The sequence below is a fragment of the Schistocerca serialis genome, chromosome 1 (assembly GCF_023864345.2).
Source record: "Schistocerca serialis cubense isolate TAMUIC-IGC-003099 chromosome 1, iqSchSeri2.2, whole genome shotgun sequence".
NCBI lineage: Eukaryota > Metazoa > Arthropoda > Insecta > Orthoptera > Acrididae > Schistocerca > Schistocerca serialis.
The window spans coordinates 921,532,791-921,560,177 of record NC_064638.1 but is presented as its reverse complement, the minus strand read 5'-3'; the positions used below and the strand labels follow the sequence as shown (position 1 = coordinate 921,560,177).

The 27,387-nt window shown below is 42.7% G+C and overlaps 1 protein-coding gene across 1 annotated transcript in view; it reads left to right on the top strand.

Annotated features, from left to right (window-relative positions):
* Positions 1-331: 331 nt before the first annotated feature.
* LOC126448863 (uncharacterized) overlaps positions 332-27,387 on the top strand; it is a 107,505-nt gene continuing 80,449 nt past the window's right edge. Inside the window, exons 1-2 of the mRNA XM_050091001.1 lie at positions 332-578; positions 25,965-26,163. Coding sequence (XP_049946958.1) covers positions 332-578; positions 25,965-26,163 — 446 coding nt within the window. The remainder of the gene's footprint in view (positions 579-25,964; positions 26,164-27,387) is intronic.

The following is a 27,387-nucleotide window of genomic DNA, read 5'->3' as shown; positions in this document are numbered from 1 at the left end:
AATGAGATGATGAGTGTGAAGACACAAAAGTATGAAATTCACTATTATAACGTGAGAATGGCGAAAATGGGTTATTTTATGTTGTTAGCATTTGAGATGGATTGTGAAATATTTCGAGGTTGAGTGAATTGACGTGACGTGGCGTGACGCCCAGTGTGAACTAGCCTTAAACAAACAACGTCGTCGCGAGACATAAATGCTCACTCCAGAGATATTGATACTGTATAAGTTCCGTGCAGCTCATACACACAGCCAGCTGCTGTTGCTTGTTGGCGGCGCTAAGAAGGTGAGAATATCTTTGGCGGCAGTGTGTTATGGAGCCGTGATCAGCATGTGGCGTGTTCTGATTGCTGCGGTGGCGGCCGCTGCGGTGACGTCCGTCGTGACGGCAGACTACCCCCCGGCAATGGCCCTAGCGCCGCGCGACCACTTCATGAAGCGACGCGACGCGCTGCGCGGCGAGTTCCCCTACATGGCGCTGGTGGCCAACATGTGGGGAGAGTGCTCCGCTGTCATTTTGTCGACACGCGCCGTTATTGGTCCATCTTCCTGCTTGCCGCAAGGGTATCCCATGAATGGTACGTAAGTGGCTCACTTTCTTACGTTTCTAAGTTGGATTTCTTGGATATTGCGCACAATTGTCAAACTAAGCGATCTGGTGAACGACAAGAATGTTTCCTCTCTGCCTTCCTGTAGCCGGCCGAAGTGGCCGAGCGGTTCTAGGCGCTGCAGTCTGGAACCGCGCGACCGTTACGGTCGCACGTTCGAATCCTGCCTCGGGCATCGATGTGTGTGATGTCTTTAGGTTAGTTAGGTCTAAGTAGTTCTATGTTCTAGGGGACTGATGACCTCAGAAGTTAAGTCCCATAGTGCTCAGAGCCATTTTTGACCCTTCCCGTAAAACGGACAAAATCTGAAACTGCTCGGGAATATTAGTTAAAATGCAATTACATTGTCGGCAGTTCTTCCGTTGTGCTCCTCGCAAATCGTTTCCGTTGATCGTAACCAATCAGATGACATTGTACAGTAGTCAATGAGAGACGATGAATTTAATGACTTGTTTCGGCGAAAAGTAAGAATTGATTGATTTTATTTTCGACATGAACAGTACAAGATTGGTGATTATTGATCTGACTGTTATGGATTGTAAGCTTGTTTACTTGTTTTCGTTTGTATTTCTTGTATTGTATGTTTCTCAGAATATAAAAGGATTCGTTGGGATATTGCCTCGTATTCCGATGTTATAATTTTGTTGTGAGTTGGCGAAGCAATAGCAGCCCTAGACGGTCGATGATATTGCACAATATTTTCTGATGCGTAATAATATTGATCATGTTGGAGTAAAACTGAGAGGTTTTACAGTAATATTGTAAAACAGTAATGTCGGACACATTGTGCCTTCTGTTGCCAGTATTCACAATATCATCGACATTCTGCCACGTGCTACTGAGAACAGGTAGGTTACGTTAGGTTCATTGCTGTTGGGGGGAAAAAGAGTTCAAAACAAGATGAAAGAGCACTATTATTAGAGTGCATAGAAAAGTATAGATCACTGCTGGCATTTCGGGATGTTAGGGATGAGCATAAAAACAGACGTTGATCAGAAAATACAGGGAACGGCCACGAACGAAGAGGGTTATTTAAAAAAAATTTATGCAAAGTCATGAATAGAAGTATATGTAGTTTTTTATGTCTGTGTATACGTTATTTATCCGAATACGATGACCCTTTAGTGCACGTGTTATTGTGCGACACGTCTCTATTACTGGAGGGTCCTATGCCACAGTGTATCAACAATTTGAATGTTTCCAGATATTCAGTCCTAAAGTTCAACCACAGAAAGAGAAATCCGTTCTGACATTGAGAGTAGTAAATGATGGATAGACTCCTATGTTCAGACAAAAGATATACAATACAGGCCTAAAAAATTATGGTCATTACTAGGAACACCTTAACTGTCTCATCGCAGATGTTATCTGTACAAGTCTTGTTTCATTCATCTAAGCAAAATGTGATCTGCTATTAAGGGACAATGCCATATGCAATTTACATAAAGTTTAGGGGAACATCATTCATCTTCTGACAACGTATCTACACTGGAACTTGCAGCTAACAGTTAGTACATTCCTGCAGAAATCACGGAGAACAGCAGGAATGAAGCACAGTACTGTCTTCTTTGGACGCTTAAGTATTCATCATCTGGAATACTTGTTATGTTATTAAGTTCAGAGGACCGATCCGTAACTCGCTTAGAGAACCTTACTTTATCGTACTCTGCATCGTCATTGTGAGCTTACTTAAACTGTATTGCATTGCGATGCTCTTTGGTTATTCTGGTTCTTCTTACGTTCTTCTAAGCTACAGTTAGTCGATAAACATTTTCCCCATTTGTTATAACTGATGTTAAACAGTCAGAGCTAAAAAAATTGTCACTTTTCTTTCCCACCATATCGAAATTTTATTTCTTGGGTCTTCATGTTCTGATTGTCTTTCTTGTGTTTCATCTTCTTGGTTTTATTAGCCTCTTCAGTAGATAATATTTTTCTTTATGTAAATCTACAGCATACGTGTGTTTTCCACGTCTCGAAACCAAAATAGCATGGATAGAAGTTAAAGAACGTTTGACAACAGATGCACATTCAAAACCATGACCTTCCATAAATTTTGTATGCTAAAGTGAACACACTACATTCCTAAGGTTCACAACGTTCAAAACGGCAATAATAATCGATCAAAGACAAAACTCTATCGATGGTTGTGTGTATTCCACAACACAATTCTCGTTTTACTTCGTAGATGGTAGCACAGAACAAGTTGTGTAGGGAGTTCTCTTTCGCCTACGACCATAGACTCACATAGCTGTACACCACAAAAGACTATTTTACACACTTTTAACCAAGTTTACGTAGTATTAATGGTAAAACGTAACTACATTAATTTGTTTGACCTACAATGCCACGTATTCGTCAATGTAAAGACAGTCACCAACAACATCATTGTCTAACTTTTTATACCTGGGATTCACAGACATGTAGAACTTCACAAGATACATCATATTTACGCCAGTTCAAATGGTTCAAATGGCTCTGAGCACTATGGGACTTAACATCTGAGGTCATCAGTCCCCTAGAACTTAGACTACTTAAACCTAACTAATCTAAGGACATCACACACATCCATGCCCGAGGCAGGATTCGAACCTGCGACCATGACGGTCGCGCGGTTCCTGACTGAAGCGCCTAGAATCGCTCGGCCACAGCGGCTGGCATTTACGCCAGTGACTGTGATACTTTCTTTATTTCACGATTGCTATTTCAGCCTTAGGCCATTACAAAAAATAATGGCCTAAGGCCGAAATTGCAATCGTGAAATAGTGTTACAGTCACTGGCGTAAATATGATGTCTTTTATAGCATCGTCATTTGACTCGTGAACTGTCATCCACAAGATGGGCCGCCATCTTGTCTCTGGACTTGGTTCACTTTCATACCAGTAATAACTGTAGACCTCAGATATGTCAGGAATGACAATATGAAAAATGTCCCTCACAGTCAAACCAAATTGTTGATTTGTCACGCCACATAAATATTTGATACTCTACATCATTTGCCATAGGAAACTCAAAATGTCCCAATTCTTAGTCGATTCACTCTGACAAAGTACTCTGTACTATATCTGAATACTGTAAAAAGAAACTGAATTTGTAAATTTCAAGTCTGAAAGAACTGCCAGTAGCAAGTTATCGTAGCGTAATAGATAAGCACTGACTTGGTGGAACCCTCTCGTTGTACAGTGTGACACACAGCAACGGCAATGTTTGAAATGGGTAGTGGCAGCCATGGGCAGGTGGCAGCAATGCGGGTTCGTGACAGCGAGTAAACAGTCCGCCATTTCAGTAATCATGGACCAGTGGAACGGACAACAGAGTGCGTTAGCCATAAGAATGTTTTATAAAAACAATGATAGTTTGGTAGCGGCGCAGAGCGAGTTATGACGGTTTTATAATTCAGGACGTTATGATGCCGTTCCGTCGAGACATGCGATAAAATGTTGGATTAATAACTTTGAAGCTGGATCTACCCTCAAGAAGAGACCAACAGGACGACCATGAAGTGTGCGTTCTCTAGCGAACATTGATGTACGCGAGTCTGTCTTACGGAGACCACGCCGTTCAATGGTTGGAATGCCCTAGGAGAGTGTTCGCAGAATTCTTCATATTGATTTAAGAATTATGCGTACAAACCGCAGATGGTGCAACAATTGGAGAGCAACGATGAATTTCTAAACAAGTTGTGGATGTCAAATGAGGCACATTTTCATCTCACAGGTTATTTGAATAAACAGAACTACCGTTGCTGGGCAAACACAAATCCTAATGACCAGCGCGCTTTACAAGTTAGTAAAGTGACAGTATGGTGTGGTGTTTCATCATATGGGATTATTGGATCGTATTTTTTCGCAAATGTACAGGAAAACACAGTAACTGCCAGTGCCGATTGTTACGTGGAGATGTGACGAACTTTAGTTACACCTGCATTGAACAACTTTCCAAACATAGAAGAAGCCTGGTTTCAATAGGACGGAGCGACATCACACACTGCATGGGGCAATCAAGGGCATATGTGCAAGAATTGTTTGGCAACCGTGTGATCTCACGATTCGTTAACATATTGTGGCCGCTGTAACATCATAGATGAAGGGTCGACCTGCGACAGCAATTACACAACTTGCGTACGGGCCGCTGGACGCCGCCGCGAGCGCTAAGAGTACATTGCGATCGCAAGGCGCGCGTGTTGCGTACGGGCCGCGAGGTGCCGCCACCACCGCAACCATATATAAGTGCCGACGGAGTTCGGGCAGCGCTCATTTTGTTGGCATCTCATTTTTGCCTATTCTCTTGTTTGCTTAGTTGCTTAGCTCTTATTCGTTTATGACACATTTTATTGTGCTCTCTTTCAGCCATTCTGATTGTTTTGATTTACTCCCAATTCAGAAGTGCTCATTTTGGCATTTCACTTTTGCATATTTCTCATTTTGCTAATAATATGCTCCTTAGCTTTTTACAGTTGAATTGATTAACATAGTCTCATGTACTGTTTCTTCATTTCAGCCTGTTCATATTTTGATGTTCTTTAAATACTGTAATAACTATCGGAAGCATTTCTTCCCTTAAACTTGTGTAAAATATTCTCGATGTAGAATTTGTTCTGTGACGCAGGTGTAAGGTTTTGAATATAAATTACATACGAAAGTGTGCTTTAAAAGGAATTTATTTTTTCAGTTTGTACTACATCAGACGACAATTTTGTGATATGAGGGAGAAATTTGAGGGGCGAACCCATGGAAATAGTCTTAAGTGACCCCTTTAAAAATAAAAATTTGTCTGACACTGAAAGACGTGACATTGTAGGCACCGCCACAAGACCAAAGTTTCCACTCCTAGACAATCGTGGATAAGTTAAAACAGAGAATTCGAAATGCAATTCACAGTATCCTAGCCGAGATATTACAGCGGTCAGTGAGGAATCTCAATAGCAGATTTCACGAATGTATTCGTACAGGAGGACGCCATGTAAAGGACGTATTTTTTTTTTTTTAAAGCAGCCAATTGCTTATGTATGGGGAAGCAGATGTGTGGGGAGAACCACTTCCAATAATGTAACAAATGTTGAACTGTCAGCATACAAAAAGTTACCGTGATCTTTTTTTTTTTCGTTCAACCTCAGTTCTCTCAAAGAGTTTTCGTGAGTGATATTTGACGCTCCCTGAACCAATTTTTCACCCTCCTTCCTTTTCTGCTTGCAGCAAAGTACAGCAGTTATTGTCATACCAGCAGCGTCATTATCATCCAATATCCCGAACCACAGTGTAGTACAATATTGCTAACAACGTTACTGAGCAGTATGGGGGCCGACCAACGAATGTTGTTAGCATAGCTAAAGGTCAAGGTTAGACTTAAATTTACAGTTTGGTTGTAAGTTGCCGAAGACAACGAATGTGACTCGAGGAATACTGGCTGCGGTGACGAACTGATCTGTAGCGTAGATCGTTTCGAAACCTGTTAGGTGTATTTTAGAAATTTCCCCCATTGCCGAAGATGTGGCTACGCAGGAAGCGAAGAATACGTGATGAAATGATTTCTGATATGTCTCAATTGTACATTGAAATGAATTCGATGGCACCAAGTGGAAATTTGTGCCAGACGGGAATTCGAGCACGGATTACCCGCTTTTCGCGAGCGATAACCTTAACCGTTCGGCTATCAGAGCACGTTTTCCATCAGACACAAATTCCGACACACAGCTTAAGTAGCGCTCCCTGTTCACCATACTCGTTGCTCGCCGCATAACGCTGGACTTCCACAAGAGTTCAGGAGAGTACATCCACACTGAAACGATCTTACCATATGGTACATAATTTTCATTGCAGTGGACAGTTTTAGATGGTTACTTCTCTGGCGTCCTCAGTCAGTCATGAGGTTGCAAAGGCATAACACCAATAGAATGTGCCCACAGAAGTGGACTGTGTACATTTGCCGCCTCAGGATTGTCTGAAAACGCGAGAGAAGAGACTATTAACAGCTTTCCATTGTTGTAGACGCAATGCGCCACATGGTTAATGGCCGTCAAGCCCTATGTATTAGTGTACATGGTGTATCTCCTTAGTGTCGTCAGGCGCATTTTCGTTGGTGTTTCGACAGATCTTTGCAATTTTGTTTTTGCAACCAGTAGCTGGAATCACCCCACACAAATGATGCTCATCACATGTTGCATGCTATGCGCAGCTTCGACAGAAAGCGCAGGTTTGTTTCCCGTTTCAAACAAAATGTTTTTTCAATTATTTTACTCATGTCCAAAAATGTTCGCACTCAGAATCAATTGCGAAATCGTAAATATATTGCAGCTTTCTGCTTCGAGTTTCATCTACCTCTCGGTTCAGTGTATAATTTGAGGGCGACAGCTTCCGCACTGGGTGGTAAATTTAGGGACTTTGTAACGAGTACATCGGCAGTTTAGCGTTACAATCTTCACAATTGAAGTGTCTTTACTTTGTACACGATATGCTTTCGCTCTCTGCCTTTCGAATGGCGGGCTTTTATCAGTCTTCATCTACTTGAATGCTGGCCTGGTGGTCTGCTCCGGCAGACATGCCGAATGGACATTGGAATTCTGTCCTGAACTGGATGCTATCTCCATAAGTGATTCCACAGCTTATCTAATATTGGAGGTTCTGATATTTAGCAAACTCCCCCCACCCCCAAGCCATCCTGAGACTCTTCTGAAGGAGAGACTACTTGTCGCCTTCCACGGTGAATGGAGGAGGCCACATAACCAGTCCCCACATTCAGTCTGTCTCGAGAGACGCGGAAACGTTACAAGCTGCCCATTCGCGTGCTTTGCCGCGTCGGGTACACTGGAAGGTGCCTCGGCGGTAGACCTCATGGGTAAAACAAGACACACTTCAGGTGCACACTGCAACGCGCTACTACTGCTAAACCTCGAGGTAGCAGCGTGCAGACGGCTGACCATGGCCAACGGCGTCTTCAGCTGTTCGCCAATTGCGGCTAGTTTCTCCTGCACAGCATGCGCATTCCCTATCCATCCTACCACAAAAATTCGAATGAAAATAGGTAAAAAAACAAGTACCATGAGTGAACGGGAAAAGTTTGTTTCCGTAAAAGATACACATAGCACATACCGTCGACATTTCCACTCTCGTACAGATATTTTCAGTAAAACACAAATACAGAAATAAAAGGGAATGAGAAATCAAACGAAATTCATAAGCTTTGTTCGGAGTGCCAGTATTCTTTAATGAAGTTATCCAGTTTACAGTTTCAGACTTGGCACTAAAACGTGCTCACATCAAAGTACGTGAACTGTTAGGGAACTCCAGAATCGGAATATTGTCTGCTTCGGCAGGCATACGAGGGAGGAGAGTCGACTAACATGGGGTTTTCAAAGGAAAGGTTTTCGGGTTTTAAAAGTGGCAGCGTGTTCGTTAAAAATGATGTCTGGAACGTCCCTTGACATCCAGAACGGTCAAGAACAATGTAAGCATCTGTGACCGATCTCATTTTCAGCGCCGAAGAACAGCTGATGTATTGAAGGAACTGACTGTAATTTCCCTGATTCCTACTAACGCATTTTGTCTGAAGATTTAAAAATTAAACGTGCGGTAGTGAAATGTACTATCTTGTGATTTACCGTTGATCAGAAACTGATCGATGTAAAACAGTGCCAGAATCGCAAGAAGTCATGGATTCATTACGACGTTTTCCCAAAAATAGTTACAGGTGACGCGATGTCACACTATTGATGTGACCCAGATATCAAGCAACAATCGCGACGGTAGATGATTGCTTCATTACCATGTCCAAGGAAAGTAAACTGTGATGTCATACCGTCAAAGGCAGGTGATACCGAGTGTAGAATCAATAAACACATATAATTAAGGAGGATGAGCGATTCAAAATAAAAATTAAGTAAAGAACTTTATTAGTTACCAAATACTAAAATTTGAATATTAATTTTATAACAAGTTTCTTGTGCTGTCGATTTTCGCAGCAGCTGTAACAGTACTTCAAAAGAAAAACGCCTTTTGCATGCTCCACATTAATTTTTTTATTTGTCTTGTGCACCCAAACGTTTCTCGCTTTAGATTCAAGAAATCTTCAGTGGGTATCAAATCAGCATCTAATTCATTATCTATAATCCAAACAGCTTGCTCTCATTCAGACGCATAAAGTGGCAGTTAAGTTGCTATATTTTGAAAACAGTGACCAAACGCAAAACTGTAAACTTTCAACTAGTTTGCCACATGAAATCTACTGTAATTTTATGTATGTTCCCGAGAAGACTATAATATGACAGTAACATAATAATATTCAAGGATAGTGGTATTTTCCCCTAAGTTAAAGCGGTTTTGAGGGGGGGTCATTAGTCCTCTGGCTGCTTTGATCTTGCTCGCTACGTCTGTGTCAACCTCTCCATATCAGAGTAACTGTTACGCTCTTAGACTTCGATTATTTGCTGGACATATTCCAGTCCCTGCTTTCCTCTTCAGTGTTTGCCCTCTTCATTTCGCTCAGTTACCATAGAATTTATTCCCTGATGTCGTAACACATTTTCTGTCATCCTGTCCCTTCTTCTTGTCAGTGATTTCCATATATTTCTTTTCTCGCCGATTCTGCCGAGAACCTCATAATCTTAGCAGTTCACCTAATTTCCAGCATCCTTGTGGAGCACCATATCTCAAACGCTTCAAATCTCTTCTTTACTGGTTTTCCCACAGTCCGACTCAGTTCCATACAATGCTGTGCTACAAACGTGCGTTCTTAGAAATTTCTTCCTAATGGATTTCGTAAGTTACAAATTATCACCGACACAGAGATTCAGCTCAAATATAGCGTTTCCGCGTAAGAGGCTGCGAAGGAATACAGCTGCAAAGTGAAACTGGAGGAGAAAATTTGCATCTTAATATCCTCGTGTTTCAGAGCTTGCTGTAAACAGGCGCAGTTAGGTTAGCCACAAACACTAGTACCACTCTAGTAGCTCGACTTCTTTTCTCTGCGTAAAACTTCTTAAATAGAGCCTAGGGAGAACAGCCATACTAACCTTTTAACTGGACTTCGAAGAGCCAATACGCGCTATCGCGATAGGTGTGGTGAGCCACTAGAGCACATGAAGCACTAGTTAGGCCCTATGCTGGTAATTTTCCCAAGTGCTGATGCTTCAGAAGCTTAGGGGAACCTTACATTTCGACGAGCAATGATTTCGATAGTATAATTACTCGCGAGTCGTGATAACTCCGTGGATAATTTAACGACGGTAGCACGAGTACACGATCATTACATAAATCACGAGATCGATGCCTGCTGGCGCTCTGGTTGCGCCAAACGTTCTACTGCCAATATTTTATTACTTTACGACATACATATCTCTCTCGCTCTCCTAAATATGTAACGGTTTTTATTGTGTCATTTCCTTACCCAGTGGCCCGAGCAAGTCTGCCGGATTTATTCCTGTATCCAGTTTCACTGATCGAAGCACTCTTTATTGCCTACTTCAGTTCTACTAATGTGATTCAATCGGTGTGACTTTTTTGTATCTACTTTTGAAGACCACGATACATCTTTTATATTCGAGCCCAAGGACAACTCTTAAATGAGTGGCGTTGTAGAGCTCCTCTCCTGTCCTACAGTATTACGAATAGCTTTAATCATGTCAGCTGTGATTTAAAGGAAAGTCTGGGCTTAATTTCAACCTGCTAGTGGGATACAGAATCTGTAGCTTACTATCACCGACCGGACATAAAGATATCAGGCAAGTTGCCACTCTCAGCAGAACTTTGTCAAGGGCAGGGACCTGCTGTTCCACCAGACAGCGGCTTTTTTTCCTACATTAAGGGTACATTCTCCAGCTGCAAGATACGCTTTTTTGTCAGAAGTACATTCGGAAGGGTCATGCTTCTACGACCCTAATTAGTGCGAAAATTTTAGTTGATGTTACAGTTCATGAACAAATTAAAAATTCGATTACATAAAAACAAAATCATCTATGCAGACCATACAGTTTATGCGAGCGAAGCAGCGGGCGCTAAGCTAGTAGGTGATACATGTTTCTGACTGACCACAAAGATTTACTATCGCGGAGAGCGTGCCATCTGCCATCAGCAATGGAGGGTGACTCTTTGGTAATACTAGCCACCCGTGCTGGAGAAATATCAGGAAAATCGTTAAGGAAACTTCGGAAAAATTCCCAAGGCACAAGTTAACAGGCAATACGAAAGCCTCAACAATTTCATAATTTTCCAGGAGTCGCCTGCAAATGGACGCTGCCCTGGTCAGCTGATCGAGGTGTTGGGGTCTAGACAATATCATGTGCACTCTGCATCATCTATGGTATACTTGTTTCGATTTCCTTACGATACAAATGTTTTATTTTTAAGCTCGTGTTGTATGTTGTGGTATCATTTGCAGCTCTAGAGCTTCGTTTACAATACTGATAATCGACTCAGTTTTCTTCAGATAACCGTTTCTTTCGATAACCTGTGATTGAGTATTCTGGGATAAACGAATTATTCTTTCTTCACTGATGTGGTGGGTTCTCGAAATCGGGACTGGCTGTATTATTGAGTTTACAGAACAGGACATAATATATGATAGTATAGCAGCCATTTTTTCATCCTCTGGCTCTGACTCTGACGTATGTCGCTCGCCATGGCCGGCGAATAGTACCGCTGTTTTCATTTTATCATTAGAGAGAAAGCAAATCGCAGAAAGAGTATTCTGCATTGAAATACAGTGTCACCCAGAGAAGAATGTCGTCAGACCACAATTAGTGAAGCTGTCGGTAGAAATGCGGATTACTTTTAAAAGAATTAAAGTACTGGTTTTTTGTATTGCATATGAAGTGAGACATCTTTAAGATCATGAATTATTTCAACCAAGAGATGATCTTCGTGAACAAAATCAATAAAGGTATTGTAAATTAGCACAAGGGAAAGGCAAGGTAATAATCGTTGTACAGAGTTAAGTCACAAGCTGCTTGGCATGTTCAACATGTGTTAGAAAGTTACAATTACACAGACATGAGAAAAAATTCATGCGACATTTTTTTGTTTAGAGCATACAGGGTAACAATTATCGAACTGTACAAAAAAAGACGTAAATTAATTATAAACTACAGAGTGCACACACTTCATTTAACATGTAAACGTCACTAAAGATATTCGGAATTAGGTTGAAATGTTCGATATGCCGGCCATCATTGGCGATGATGTGGCGTAGACGAATAGAAAATTCTGCATGACCCGCTGAAGTTCCGGAACATCGATGCTGTCGATGACTTCCTGAATGGCTATTTTCAGCTCAGCAATAGTTTTGGCATTTTGCTGTACACCTCTTAAATACAGCCCCACATAAGGAGTCACATGTGTTCTGATCCGGAGAATATGGCGGCCAATCGGGCGAATCCCAGTGGCCTCTGGGTACCCCAGAGCCAGAATGCGGTCCCCAGAGCGCTCCTCCACGACATCACTCTCCTGCTTTGATGGGGTCCATCTCCGCCTTGCATGAACCACATCCCGTCGAAATCAGGGTTACTTTGGCTAATTGGAATGTAATCATCTTCCAGAACCCTCAAATGTTCAAATATGTGTGAAATCTTATGGGGCTTAACTGCTAAGGTCATCAGTCCCTAAGCTTACACACTACTTAACCTAAATTATCCTAAGGACAGAAACACACACCCATGCCCGAGGGAGGGCTCGAACCTCCGCCGGGACCAGCCGCACAGTCCATGACTGCAGCGCCCTACACCTCTTCGCCAATCCCGCACGGCTCCAGAACCCTCACATGCCGTTCGTTAGTCACCGGGCCATCAAGGAATATCGCACCGATTATTCCGTGACTGGACTTTGCACACCAGTCACCCGTTGATGGTGAACAAACTTCTCGACCGCAAAATACGGATTCTCAGTCCCCCAAATGCGCCTTATTGACGAACCCATCCAAGCGAAAATGGGTTTCGTCGCTAAACCAAACCATACAATTCCCATCACGTCCCGCGACCAACCGTGCTGTTTGAACGTCCTAACGCAAACCGTACAAAAGTTATGACGATTTTATTTCACATAGATTAATAACTGTCAAGTTGTATACTCATAACATTGTCGTAGGTCGGCGGGTAAACAAAAGCGTTGGGATGCTCTGAGGCAGGTGACCAAGAAGAATGTCCGTCGCGTGTTTCCTTCGCTTGCAGGCAAGCACAATTTGGTAAATGTTCCCTCGCTCTCCGCACTCACAATATGACGACTCCACCCTCCCTATTAGGTGCATCTGTTGATTAAAGCGTGGATAATAAGTTTGAAGTGTACTCGTACGCAAAATCGTCGTATGATTCGTTTCGCGAAGAGGAGTCCTTAGGGGCTACAGAGGAAGCACTACATGGGAAATTTTTGTACATTTGAAACATACGCTTCAGAAATTGTAAAGAAACTGGTTCTCTACTTCTGAAAAAAAAAACCTTTTAAATAATAAAACATGACCTATACAAGGAATCTGACTACCCCTGTTAGTCATGGACGAAAAAGAAAAAAAATTGGCATAGTCTTTGTCAGAACGTGCAGAATCTTATGTGGGGCCAATAAGACGTCAGTTGTAATCTAAATATGGTATGCTAATGTTTACGTAATAGAAATAGTTAGGTAATTTAGTACAGTTATTATATAGATGCGATAAATCACTTTAACAGAGCCAAATGAACAATTAAAGTCAATATAATTCCAGTAAACCTGCAAAAGTAAAAAAAAAAAATTATTATAGGGGCCTACATAGACATCGCGAATCTGCTAGGTGCCCACGAAATACGTAATTTTGTTTTGAAGTTGACAGCCAATGAGAAAATAGGTGCAAAAATACTATTGGTGAGTTTTCAAGCAGTAATGGCGGACAGCATCAGCTGGTAATATACGTAATTTTATGGTAGCTAATTTTACTCAACAAAAAATAAAATATGTACTCCCTCCAAAAGAAGTTACATACAAACATTAACATAAAATTATGATGAGCAGCAAAATGTCTGAGGAGAATTTTGGAAGAAAATTATTAATTGAACTTTAATTTGGCGGGTTTTCAACACTGTCAACAAGACGAAATAATGGAAAGAATATTTATTGGACCTAAACAAAATTGAACCTTGATATTGTGACAATATTTTTAAAATAGATAATTTAACTGCAATTGTCTTTACTTTTGAAATGAGAGAGAGCGTAATAATTTTCTGTTAATGTCTTAACTGTTGCTGGCGGCAGTGCGATGACGTCAGCAGTGGTCCAAGCGGACGATGTGTGAAGTTAATCCTGGTTCGTGGTGTGAAGATAATGATGGATCCTCCTGTTTCATTAATATTCCAGTTTCGGCTGTGGTCCACGTCTCCGTTGTAGTCGAATCAGCTGGCAACACTGGAGCGATAATAATAGTTCCAGTGTGTGCGTTGTCGTTACGCGCGCGACGTTTCATTACTAAAAGTTTATTAATCACGTGGTGCGGGTAGGTCGGAATTATACAATGTCTTCAGTATTTACGATATATGCCAATACTTCGCACAGTTCTTTCACCATGTTGCCACAGGAAAACAGTCACATGTGTTTATAACGTCCCAGCGGAGGTTCGAGTCCTCCCTCAGCATAGGTGTGTGTATCTGTTCCTAGGGTAATTTAGGTTAAGTAGTGTGTAAGCTTAGGGGTGATGACCTTAGCAGTTAAGTCCCATAAGATTTCACACACACTTGAACTTTATCACTATATCAGTCCGTTAAACATCAGTTCAATTTACGTCGTCGTCCTTAAGACAGCTTGGATGATATAATAAATGTTTCTTGATCAAATCACAGCACTGTTCTTTTACTTAACATTTTGGTTTGTTCCACTTTAACGCAATTCTAACAGTTAGTGTCCCCACACGATAATGGTGGCTGGTTCACGGCTAATTGTCACAAGTTCACACAGTATGTAAAATCGTCACCGAAACACTCGATATACTTTTCAGGTTTTACTGTTCACTTAATAATGTACGACCTCCTATTAACACAGCGGACGCACTGTAATTAATTGTTCGTCCGCGTATCACCGTCTTTCACGCCGAACTACCCGCGAACCGGCCACGATACCACAATTCGCACGCTCTCTATCGATAGTCGTTCGCTCTCTCTCTGACACAGTACTTCTCCTAGCCTAACCAAAGATTTACAAAGCATATAAAACCAGAACATTCATATTCGTACAATATAACATATAAAACAGTAGCAAAATGAATGAAGAAACAATGTGACATATTTACAAATAAAGAATAGTTGAAATAATTGATACGTACTGACAAGGTAATGCACAAAAGAAGAAAAATATTATAGAATTTCGGAGAAAGCAATGTCTTTACAAAATCAATAAAAATATTGAAAAGAAATAAATGTAATTGTTGAGAGAAAGTATGGCCCAAACGGAATAAGAATGTTCTGATGAAAAGAGTATGGCCAAAAAAGTTTCGCAATAAGGGAACGAATAAACAATTAAGGTTGTTACTAGTCGAAGACATGTTGGAAACAATCTTACGCAAAATAGCTACACCAGCGCTCGATCCATTGCTAGTTCGCACTCAAAACAATGAGGCCGATTAAATATTGTAACTTCTGAATCTGACAAAGGTGGAATTCCAGAGAAACATGACAAACGCCCCCCCCCCCCCCCCCCCCCATGAACCATGGACCTTGCCGTTGGTGGGGAGGCTTGCGTGCCTCAGCGATACAGATAGCCGTACCGTAGGTGCAACCACAACGGAGGGGTATCTGTTGAGAGGCCAGACAAACGTGTGGTTCCTGAAGAGGGGCAGCAGCCTTTTCAGTAGTTGCAAGGGCAACAGTCTGGATGGTTGACTGATCTGGCCTTGTAACAATAACCAAAACGGCCTTGCTGTGCTGGTACTGCGAACGCCTGAAAGCAAGGGGAAACTACAGCCGTAATTTTTCCCGAGGGCATGCAGCTTTACTGTATGATTACATGATGATGGCGTCCTCTTGGGTAAAATATACCGGAGGTAAAATAGTCCCCCATTCGGATCTCCGGGGGGGGACTACTCAAGAGGATGTCGTTATCAGGAGAAAGAAAACTGGCGTTCTACGGATCGGAGCGTGGAATGTCAGATCCCTTAATCGGGCAGGTAGGTTAGAAAATTTAAAAAGGGAAATGGATAGGTTGAAGTTAGATATATTGGGAATTAGTGAAGTTCGGTTGCAGGAGGAACAAGACTTCTGGTCAGGTGACTACAGGGTTATAAACACAAAATCAAATAGGGGTAATGCAGGAGTAGGTTTAATAATGAATAGGAAAATAGGAATGTGGGTAAGCTACTACAAACAGCATAGTGAACGCATTATTGTGGCCAAGATAGACACGAAGCCCATGCCTACTACAGTAGTACAAGTTTATATGCCAACTAGCTCTGCAGATGACGAAGAAATTGAAGAAATGTATGATGAAATAAAAGAAATTATTCAGATTGTGAAGGGAGACGAAAATTTAATAGTCATGGGTGACTGGAATTCGAGTGTAGGAAAAGGGAGAGAAGGAAACATAGTAGGTGAATATGGACTGGGGGACAGAAATGAAAGAGGAAGCCGCCTGGTCGAATTTTGCACAGAGCACAACATGATCATAACTAACACTTGGTTTAAGAATCATGAAAGAAGGTTGTATACATGGAAGAACCCTGGAGATACTAAAAGGTATCAGATAGATTATATAATGGTAAGACAGAGAATTAGGAACCAGGTTTTAAATTGTAAGACATTTCCAGGGGCAGATGTGGACTCTGACCACAATCTATTGGTTATGACCTGTAGATTAAAACTGAAGAAACTGCAAAAAGGTGGGAATTTAAGGAGATGGGACCTGGATAAACTAAAAGAACCAGAGGTTGTACAGAGATTCAGGGAGAGCATAAGGGAGCAATTGACAGGAATGGGGGAAATAAATACAATAGAAGAAGAATGGGTAGCTTTGAGGGATGAAGTAGTGAAGGCAGCAGAGGATCAAGTAGGTAAAAACACGAGGGCTAGTAGAAATCCTTGGGTAACAGAAGAAATATTGAATTTAATTGATGAAAGGAGAAAATATAAAAATGCAGTAAGTGAAACAGGCAAAAAGGAATACAAACGTCTCAAAAATGAGATCGACAGGAAGTGCAAAATGGCTAAGCAGGGATGGCTAGAGGACAAATGTAAGGATGTAGAGGCCTATCTCACTAGGGGTAAGATAGATACTGCCTACAGGAAAATTAAAGAGACCTTTGGAGATAAGAGAACGACTTGTATGAATATCAAGAGCTCAGATGGAAACCCAGTTCTAAGCAAAGAAGGGAAAGCAGAAAGGTGGAAGGAGTATATAGAGGGTCTATACAAGGGCGATGTACTTGAGGACAATATTATGGAAATGGAAGAGGATGTAGATGAAGATGAAATGGGAGATATGATACTGCGTGAAGAGTTTGACAGAGCACTGAAAGACTTGAGTCGAAACAAGGCCCCCGGAGTAGACAATATTCCATTGGAACTACTGACGGCCGTGGGAGAGCCAGTCCTGACAAAACTCTACCATCTGGTGAGCAAGATGTATGAAACAGGCGAAATACCCTCAGACTTCAAGAAGAATATAATAATTCCAATCCCAAAGAAAGCAGGTGTTGACAGATGTGAAAATTACCGAACTATCAGCTTAATAAGTCACAGCTGCAAAATACTAACACGAATTCTTTACAGACGAATGGAAAAACTAGTAGAAGCCAACCTCGGGGAAGATCAGTTTGGATTCCGTAGAAACACTGGAACACGTGAGGCAATACTGACCTTAAGACTTATCTTAGAAGAAAGATTAAGGAAAGGCAAACCTACGTTTCTAGCATTTGTAGACATAGAGAAAGCTTTTGACAATGTTGACTGGAATACTCTCTTTCAAATTCTAAAGGTGGCAGGGGTAAAATACAGGGAGCGAAAGGCTATTTACAATTTGTATAGAAACCAGATGGCAGTTATAAGAGTCGAGGGACATGAAAGGGAAGCAGTGGTTGGGAAGGGAGTAAGACAGGGTTGTAGCCTCTCCCCGATGTTGTTCAATCTGTATATTGAGCAAGCAGTAAAGGAAACAAAAGAAAAATTCGGAGTAGGTATTAAAATTCATGGAGAAGAAATAAAAACTTTGAGGTTCGCCGATGACATTGTAATTCTGTCAGAGACAGTAAAGGACTTGGAAGAGCAGTTGAATGGAATGGACAGTGTCTTGAAAGGAGGATATAAGATGAACATCAACAAAAGCAAAACAAGGATAATGGAATGTAGTCTAATTAAGTCGGGTAATGCTGAGGGAATTAGATTAGGAAATGAGGCACTTAAAGTAGTAAAGGAGTTTTGCTATTTGGGGAGCAAAATAACTGATGATGGTCGAAGTAGAGAGGATATAAAATGTAGGCTGGCAATGGCAAGGAAAGCGTTTCTGAAGAAGAGAAATTTGTTAACATCCAGTATAGATTTAAGTGTCAGGAAGTCATTTCTGAAAGTATTCGTATGGAGTGTAGCCATGTATGGAAGTGAAACATGGACGATAAATAGTTTGGACAAGAAGAGAATAGAAGCTTTCGAAATGTGGTGCTACAGAAGAATGCTGAAGATTAGATGGGTAGATCACATAACTAATGGGGAAGTATTGAATAGGATTGGGGAGAAGAGAAGTTTGTGGCACAACTTGACCAGAAGAAGGGATCGGTTGGTAGGACATGTTCTGAGGCATCAAGGGATCACCAATTTAGTATTGGAGGGCAGCGTGGAGGGTAAAAATCGTAGAGGGAGACCAAGAGATGAATACACTAGGCAGATTCAGAAGGATGTAGGTTGCAGTAGGTACTGGGAGATGAAAAAGCTTGCACAGGATAGAGTAGCATGGAGAGCTGCATCAAGCCAGTCTCAGGACTGAAGACCACAACAACAACATGACAAACGCCTCTCTCATCTTGTGACCAGACTAAGGGAAACTACATATGGCAGCACTAGCAGTCGGGGAAACGAGGAGAACAGCGAAGTCGTTGTCGCAATGCGGAAACAGTGATTTATCTCACGCCAACTGGGCACGAGCATTGGTTTTCAGGCCAAGGGTAGAGCCATCTCCAAAGTGGCTAATTATGTAAACTGTTCTTATGCCGCCGTCGTTATAATACACCGTGCATGGAAATCTGGTGCTGTCCAAAATCGGCGCGGAGGCAACTGTGGTGCGCCACAGGCCAAAGATGACAAGAGTTAACGACAACTGCAGGTATGTGTACGGACAGAGAGACACCCAATTGCTGAGCAACTGACTGTCCAGATGAATCAAGGGCCTACAAAGTTTCTCCTCAACGACCATCCAACGAACGTTGCTGCTTGTGGACCTAAGCAGCATGCGCCTCGTTCATACACCTATGCTGACTGCTGCTCATCAGCGACGAAGGCTGGGATTTTCGGATTTGGGAGCCAATATCGCACCTGGACGGGTGCTGAGTGACGACAGGTGGCCTTCTCAGATGGGCCACTTTTTATGCTTCTTCGAATAGGTGGTCGTTGGGCGTGTCAGCCGTGAAACGTCTGAAAGCGAATACCCTGCAGTACTTACGGTCTGCGGAATGTTTTCGTGGCATTCCTTGGATGATCTCGTCATTGTAGAAGGCACAATGGACCAACATAAGTATGCATCTATCCTTGGGGACCCTATCCATCACTACATGCAGTTTGTTTTTCCTTGGCGCGGTGCCATCTACCAGCAGGACAATGGAACATGCCAGTCAGCTCTGTGTACGTGCGTGGTTCGAAGAGCACCAGGATGCGTTTACCGTACTCCCATGGCCACCCAACTCCTGGATTTAAATTCAGTCAAGAATCTGTGGGATCACATAATAGAACCGTTAACGCACGCACCCTCAACCGAGAAATCTAGCGCAGATGGTCACGGCGATGGAGTCGGCATTGATCCACATCACTGTCGGTACCTTCCAAGACATCATTCGCTTCCTGGACGTCGCGCTGGACACACAGCAAAAAGATAGTGTCTCAGGCTTTTGACAGTTGGTCACATTAGTATGACTGGGCAGTGTACAACGCCATTACTTTGACAGTTTCTATTCCACTAGATTTGTACAAAATAGAGCAAATGAAGCACCCAGTGGTAGTCACACGGCAGGTTAACGAGGCTCCGCCTGTAGTTCTCGCCAGTGCCACCGCAACCGGCAACGGCGCTACTCAGCGCTGTGTAAGCATCGTCTCCCAGCGGCATCTCTGCCTCCACTGCACCAATGCGAGTGCACCGCGGATCGATGCCAGGCTGTGCTCATCGGACGACGACGCACACCTGCTCTAGCCTGATGAATAATAAACAGCCATCATGAACTAAGTGTGTCTTGCTGCAGCCACCTTCACCTCCGACGGATTCCTGTAGTCCACATCGGCCAATCGTAATCACAAAACCCTGGTGGGAGACCACCTACGCAATGTTGCAAAACATAAGAATGGCTCCTCAACCTCCCATAACAGTCGTATCATGAAGAGAACACTTCAGATTTATTAATATTCCCCTAAAGTGAAGAAATTATTCATACGTATCACCCTGAGGATACAATAGTCATGGGATACTTTCTAATATCGTGGCGGGCCTTCTTTTTCACGACATACTGCATAAATTCGACGTGCCATGGACTTAACAAGTCGTTGGAAGACCCTGGCAGAAATATTAAGTCATGTTGCATTTATAGCCGTCCACAATTGCGTAAGTGTTGCTGGTGCAGGATTCTGTGCACGAATAAACCTCTCGATTACGTTCCGTAAATGTTCGATAGGAATCATGTAGGTCGATGTGGGTGGCCAAACCATTCTCTCGAATCGTCCAGATAATTATCTTCAAACCAATCGCGAACAGTTGTCGACTAGTGACATGGTACATTGTCATCCATTAAAAATCCACCTTTGCTGCAGTGCATGAAGTTTGAGTGGGTGCAAATTTTCTCAAAGTAGCCAGACATACCACTTCCAGTCAGTGACCTGTCTATTTCATATAAACACACATCAAAACATTATAGAGCCATGACTAGCACCGAGCGAGGTGGCGCAGTGGTTAGCACACTGGACTCGCATTCGGGAGGACGACGGTTCAATCCCGCGTCCGGCCATCCTGATTTAGGTTTTCCGTGATTTCCCTAAATCACTCCAGGCAAATGCCGGATGGTTCCTTTGAAAGAACACGGCCGACTTCCTGTCCCGTCCTTCGCTAATCTGATGAGACCGATAACCTTGCTGTTTGGTCTCTTCCCCCAAACAACCCCCAACCCAACCCATCACCAGCTTGCACAGTGTCTTGATGACAACTTGGGTGTATGGCTTCGTGGGGTCTGCGCCGCACTCGAAACCTATCATCAGCTCTTACCAACGGAAATAGTGACTCATCTGACCAGGCCAAGGTTTTCCACACGTCTAGGGAATAACCGGTATGGTACGAGCCCAGGAGAGGCGCTGCAGGCAATGTCGTGCTGTTATCTAAAGCACTCCCATCGGTCAGCTGCTGCCTTAGTCCATTAACGCCAAAGTTCGCCGCTCTGTCCTAACGCCATACGTCTCACATTGATTTCTGCGGTTATTTCAGGCAGTGTTGCTTGTCTGTTAGCACTGACAACTCTACGTAAACACCGCTGTTTTCGGTCGTTAAGTGAAGGCCGTCGGCCACAGCGCTGTCCTACCATGCCTGACATTTGGTAATGTTTGACGTTTGGTATTCTTGGCACACTCCTGACGCTGTGGATTTCGGAATACTGAATTACCTAAAGATTTCCGAAGTGGAATGTCGCATGTATTACGTCAAGAAAGGAACAATGAATTGATTGTTGGTGTTAATAACGATCATCCTCCTTTACCTCCTCTGCATTACTGCAGATGACGTGTCACTGGGCACATTTGTTCTGTGCGTGCAGTACACGTGAGGCGTCTAGTTGTTTCCATTGCACTGTGTGGAATACAAAGGTTCTGTTATAGTTCACTAACCTGCTGTCTTCAAGTTGATGTCCCCAGCGCAGAAAACAGCACGCAGGTCGTAGGTTCTGTATCTTGAGGCTGAAACTGACTTTTAGCGAGGTTCTGTTCTGAAATAATGTATCACTTCTTTGGGATGCCACTCGCGTATTTTAATATAGCCACACGAGAAGACTACATGATCTTAATACAACACCTTCTGATACAGCAAAGTACATGATCAAACACAATGTTTACGAAAATGTATCTTCACACTATTTGTGGCACCCGTCTGTGCCTCATGACTACCGGAGTGAATCTTTTAATACTGAATACTGGCAAACACATCCTGCCACAGACAACATGACTGTACATCTCGACTGCCTAATCCAAAGTGACGAACAGGAACTTAAATAAAATTGGAAACACATCCTACGACAGACAACATGTCTGTTTTTCTTGACTGCCTAATCCAGAGTGACGAACAGGCCGAAACACTTCGCGCGCCATACCAGAAAAGGCGTGACCCGAACGCTTCCGAAGTGCTTCGCCTGCAATTTCGTCAGTCTTTTGTTTTTGATTTAAATTATTTTTAATAATTCTAAAATGACTGATTGATAGTCAGCTGTTGAGAGATATTTATATTGAAAAATGAAGTCATTCCAATGAGTAGTTTAACTAATAATAATAACTATACTTTAACGTTTTGGCACCCTTGCTCCGAACAAGCAGCCAATCACAAAGCAGCAGCATTACGCAGGCGGTCTTTCTCATGGGAATGGTACCGAATCTAACATTTGTCACAGGTACCCCACACCACATTTCGTCATCTAAATACTTCTTTCATCTCCACTGCTCTGGGAACAGCTTCTTGGAGCCTAATATGATGGCTGACTAAGCAAGAAATATTACGATCCTGCCTTGGAGGCGGTTAGCCGGCCAGAGTGGCCGAGCAGTTCTAGGCGCTACAGTCTGGAACCGCGCGACCGCTGCGGTTCCAGGTTCGAATCCTGCCTCGAGCATGGATGTGTGTGATGTCCTTAGGTTAGTCAGGTTTAAGTAGTTCTAAGTTCTAGGGGACTGATGACCTCAGAAGTTAAGTCCCATAGTGCTCAGAGCCATTTTTTTGGAGGCGGTTAAGTGGGAGATGTGTCTCAGAGCTGGATAGTGACAGATGGTGACGCGAGACTGGAGGCGCACGTAGCCGATAGAGGACAATATTGGATAGGGGGACTGTGATTTTAGTTTCGATTGTGCCCACTAGAGTGCACTAAAGTAATACACTCCTGGAAATGGAAAAAAGAACACATTGACACCGGTGTGTCAGACCCACCATACTTGCTTCGGACACTGAGAGAGGGCTATACAAGCAATGATCACACGCACGGCACAGCGGACACACCAGGAACCGCGGTGTTGGCCGTCGAATGGCGCTAGCTGCGCAGCATTTGTGCACCGCCGCCGTCAGTGTCAGCCAGTTTGCCGTGGCATACGGAGCTCCATCGCAGTCTTTAACACTGGTAGCATGCCGCGACAGCGTGGACGTGAACCGTATGTGCAGTTGACGGACTTTGAGGGAGGGCGTATAGTGGGCATGCGGGAGGCCGGGTGGACGTACCGCCGAATTGCTCAACACGTGGGGCGTGAGGTCTCCACAGTACATCGATGTTGTCGCCAGTGGTCGGCGGAAGGTGCACGTGCCCGTCGACCTGGGACCGGACCGCAGCGACGCACGGATGCACGCCAAGACCGTAGGATCCTACGCAGTGCCGTAGGGGACTGCACCGCCATTTCCCAGCAAATTAGGGACACTGTTGCTCCTGGGGTATCGGCGAGGACCATTCGCAACCGTCTCCATGAAGCTGGGCTACGGTCCCGCACACCGTTAGGCCGTCTTCCGCTCACGCCCCAACATCGTGCAGCCCGCCTCCAGTGGTGTCGCGACAGGCGTGAATGGAGGGACGAATGGAGACGTGTTGTCTTCAGCGATGAGAGTCGCTTCTGCCTTGGTGCCAATGATGGTCGTATGCGTGTTTGGCGCCGTGCAGGTGAGCGCCACAATCAGGACTGCATACGACCGAGGCACACACGGCCAACACCCGGCATCATGGTGTGGGGAGCGATCTCCTACACTGGCCATACACCACTGGTGATCGTCGAGGGGACACTGAATAGTGCACGGTACATCCAAACCGTCATCGAACCCATCGTTCTACCATTCCTAGACCGGCAAGGGAACTTGCTGTTCCAACAGGACAATGCACGTCCGCATGTATCCCGTGCCACCCAACGTGCTCTAGAAGGTGTAAGTCAACTACCCTGGCCAGCAAGATCTCCGGATTTGTCCCCCATTGAGCATGTTTGGGACTGGATGAAGCGTCGTCTCACGCGGTCTGCACGTCCAGCACGAACGCTGGTCCAACTGAGGCGCCAGGTGGAAATGGCATGGCAAGCCGTTCCACAGGAGTACATCCAGCATCTCTACGATCGTCTCCATGGGAGAATAGCAGCCTGCATTGCTGCGAAAGGTGGATATACACTGTACTAGTGCCGACATTGTGCATGCTCTGTTGCCTGTGTCTATGTGCCTGTGGTTCTGTCAGTGTGATCATGTGATGTATCTGACCCCAGGAATGTGTCAATAAAGTTTCCCCTTCCTGGGACAATGAATTCACGGTGTTCTTATTTCAATTTCCAGGAGTGTATAATGTTTTTCATAAATTGTTCGAGTATTCTCATAAAGTGTTATTGTGCCTTTTTGTGTATGTAAAATGTTATAAATGTGTTTTAGCAGTATGAATGATGCGTGAGTGTAGTTTAAGGTTAATATGAAGATAATTGTTTAACGAGTTATGTAGTGGGATTTAGTGTGGGAACATTTCGAAGAAGTATGGATGTGGACAAAGGGGATTTTTGTAGAATAGATTTGTAAAGTAAGTTTATGGTAAAGGGAAAGTTAATTCAGGTATAAATAACAATAGTAAATAATTTTATGCATAAGGAAAACTTCAGCATATTAGATAATTACGTTGGTAAAAAGTGCAGTCGTTAGGTTTACTATTTTGCCATCGGTTATTGATGAAAAGCACTGACTGACGCGGGAGAGTGTTGTTTTGTTATTGGCGGTTGAGTAAACTGAACAATGGTAAAGCAATATTCTTCGCGCGCTTTTCTCTGCTGGTAGAGAAGACTTACAGTGTTCTAGAGAGGAGTCGAAGCCTAGCCATGAAAGAGATCGGATGTGTGCAGTAGTAGTGTTTCCGATGGAAATGATAAGTTGCCGAATCTAGCAGTGTTTCATACATCAAAAGTGTTGGAAAGTGACGGCATAATTATTCCTATGTGTGTGTAGAAATTTCGGAATTTTTAACTGAATTTTGTGACGAGATAAGACATATATCCCGCGTGGCTTATTGAGCAGATCGGTGGCTAAAAACTGTGACTGCATTTGGTACCGACAGACTTAATATTTGGCGAGCATTATCAATCAAAAACAATTAGTATTTTTGTAGCTATTACGTTTTCGGGAAATGCAACACCATAAACTTGCTAACGTGAGTGAAACGGATTGTGAGTGACTGTGTTAAGACTAGCACAGGCTTGGCAGTGATACTTGTTCACCTAAGTTTCAGAATATATTAATTGAGGACAAAATAACCAACCTTTCATTTAATACGAAAATTTTCTCCCGAAACGTAGATTAGTGACTTTAATTGCAGCCTGGTTCACGTCGAAGTACAGTAGGTTTCACTCGGCTTCCCTACTGATGATCTGCTGAGACAATGTTCACAGGTAGGTGCAGATCCGTCGTAAAGGGACGGAAAGAACTGCGCCGCCGCAAGTGTGCCAAATTTCATTGTGCCAGTAGCTCGTATTGATTAATCGATTAGACCTTAGATAATGACACATGTCCTTCCAGCTGCTTAGCTACTTTGTCTTCCAGTAGGAGTACAACGCACATGGCGCCAACATTATACCTGAAATTGTATCTATTATTGCCTAAAACTGGTTATTACTAAGTTTAAAAAATGAGCTTATGAAATAACTTCAAATTTCATCCAGCAGTTTATTTCCCAAGCTTAAATGGAAGCTGTTCTAAAGGCACTGTAGTTTTATGAAACAACGTTCCTTCATTAAATATGACGTAATTCCTATTAATAAACTGTCTACGTAGATATATAACGAAAAAGTTTACAGAGTGAAGCAACTTAGTCTTACTATAATACTCTACTCATATCGTCGTCAACGGACCGTTAAATCTCAATATTCCTTCCTTCCCCGTTACATTTATTGCTCTTATTTTCATCCTTGAATAAATTTAACAGTATCTCATCAATTTCTAAGTACGATCCGTATTAGCACAAATGTATATGGTTTGATGAAATTATTCTTCCAGGTCGTGTCGAAGCTGGAAGCGGCAAGTTCAAGACTGCGCAGGATTTCGGTGACGAACCATCACAAGGGAGGATAATCGACAGGTTCATAAAACGGAAACGTGAGAAACGAGACAGTGACAGTCTCATGATTATGAAGCTCCTGGAACCCTTCTATTTTACTCCGTTTGTCCAAGCCATACACGTTGCTACAAAAACAAGGTAATAACATATCGCTGTAATATCTGTATAACTTACAAAAACAGTTGTTTTCCTCTCTTCATCCTCTAGCATTGTTGTCTGCTACAGTCATATTGTGGGAAACAATCACCTCCCATGAGTAATGATTACTATTATTTTTTTTAGTTCGTAGGATCCGTACTTGCTCCAAAAAAACCTGTTTGCAAAACTAAGCTTCTTTTTTTCTTCGTTTTTGAAACAACCTCCGTGTTGATTTCGTTTGATCCTCTTTGGACATTCGTGAGGTATTTTCATTGAATTCAGTTACCTTGTTAAGTCCAGGATGTCGTACTGTGAACGTTTATGTGTGTATTGTACTTCATTCGTTTGACGTTTACAATAGTGTTTTTTTCTTTAACGTGTGCTAACTGTCTTTAGTGTTATCTACTGAGAATACTACTACAGGCAGTATAAACGATTTGAAAATAAAACGCGCTAGGAAAATGTAAATTGGGTATAGTGAAATATGCCAACAAATGTCCATAACAGGGCATCCTATACTGCGTAGGATAAACAGATTTCCGTCATGGCGCAGATGGAAAAACAGGACCACACAAACTTGCCACCTGGAATGTGTCACAAATAAAAGAAAGGGAAACAAGCGTGGCAAATACACAGACTATCAACTTGTAGAGACGGACATTCTATATTAACAAAATAGTAATAATAAAGTTCGTGACTAAAGATCAATAATTAAAATTGTAGGATGTGATGTCGCGCAGATATGCAAAACACCGTTTTTTCTCAGTACCCAGACTTGTTTCAGCACCACTGTGCCATCATCAGTGGCTTTCCGTTTTATTTATTCTGTAATGTGAACATTTTTATTAAATGATTATAAGACAATGTGGATGTTTGGTTCAAACAATAGTTCGTTTCTTTTTGTTAATACCTTTACACTTTGCGTGCATGATTTTTCCGAATCACTTGTGTATTATTTACTACAGGTAGCTTGTCGTCTGCAACTAAACGATGTTAATGAGAAATTTTGCTGAGAATTAACCTATGATATAGAATGTAATTTAGTTTGTAGCGATATTTCGCGCCTATATTCGTTTTTGCTTACGTTTTCGTGTGACGAGCCTTTTCATTCTCCGCATCATGGTGAAGTGCCGTGATGCACACGTAAATATAACACGTATTTTTCACAAATAAGGTCGTAAAACACTTTTCACTTCACCAAAACACAGTGTGATTGGGGTTTGT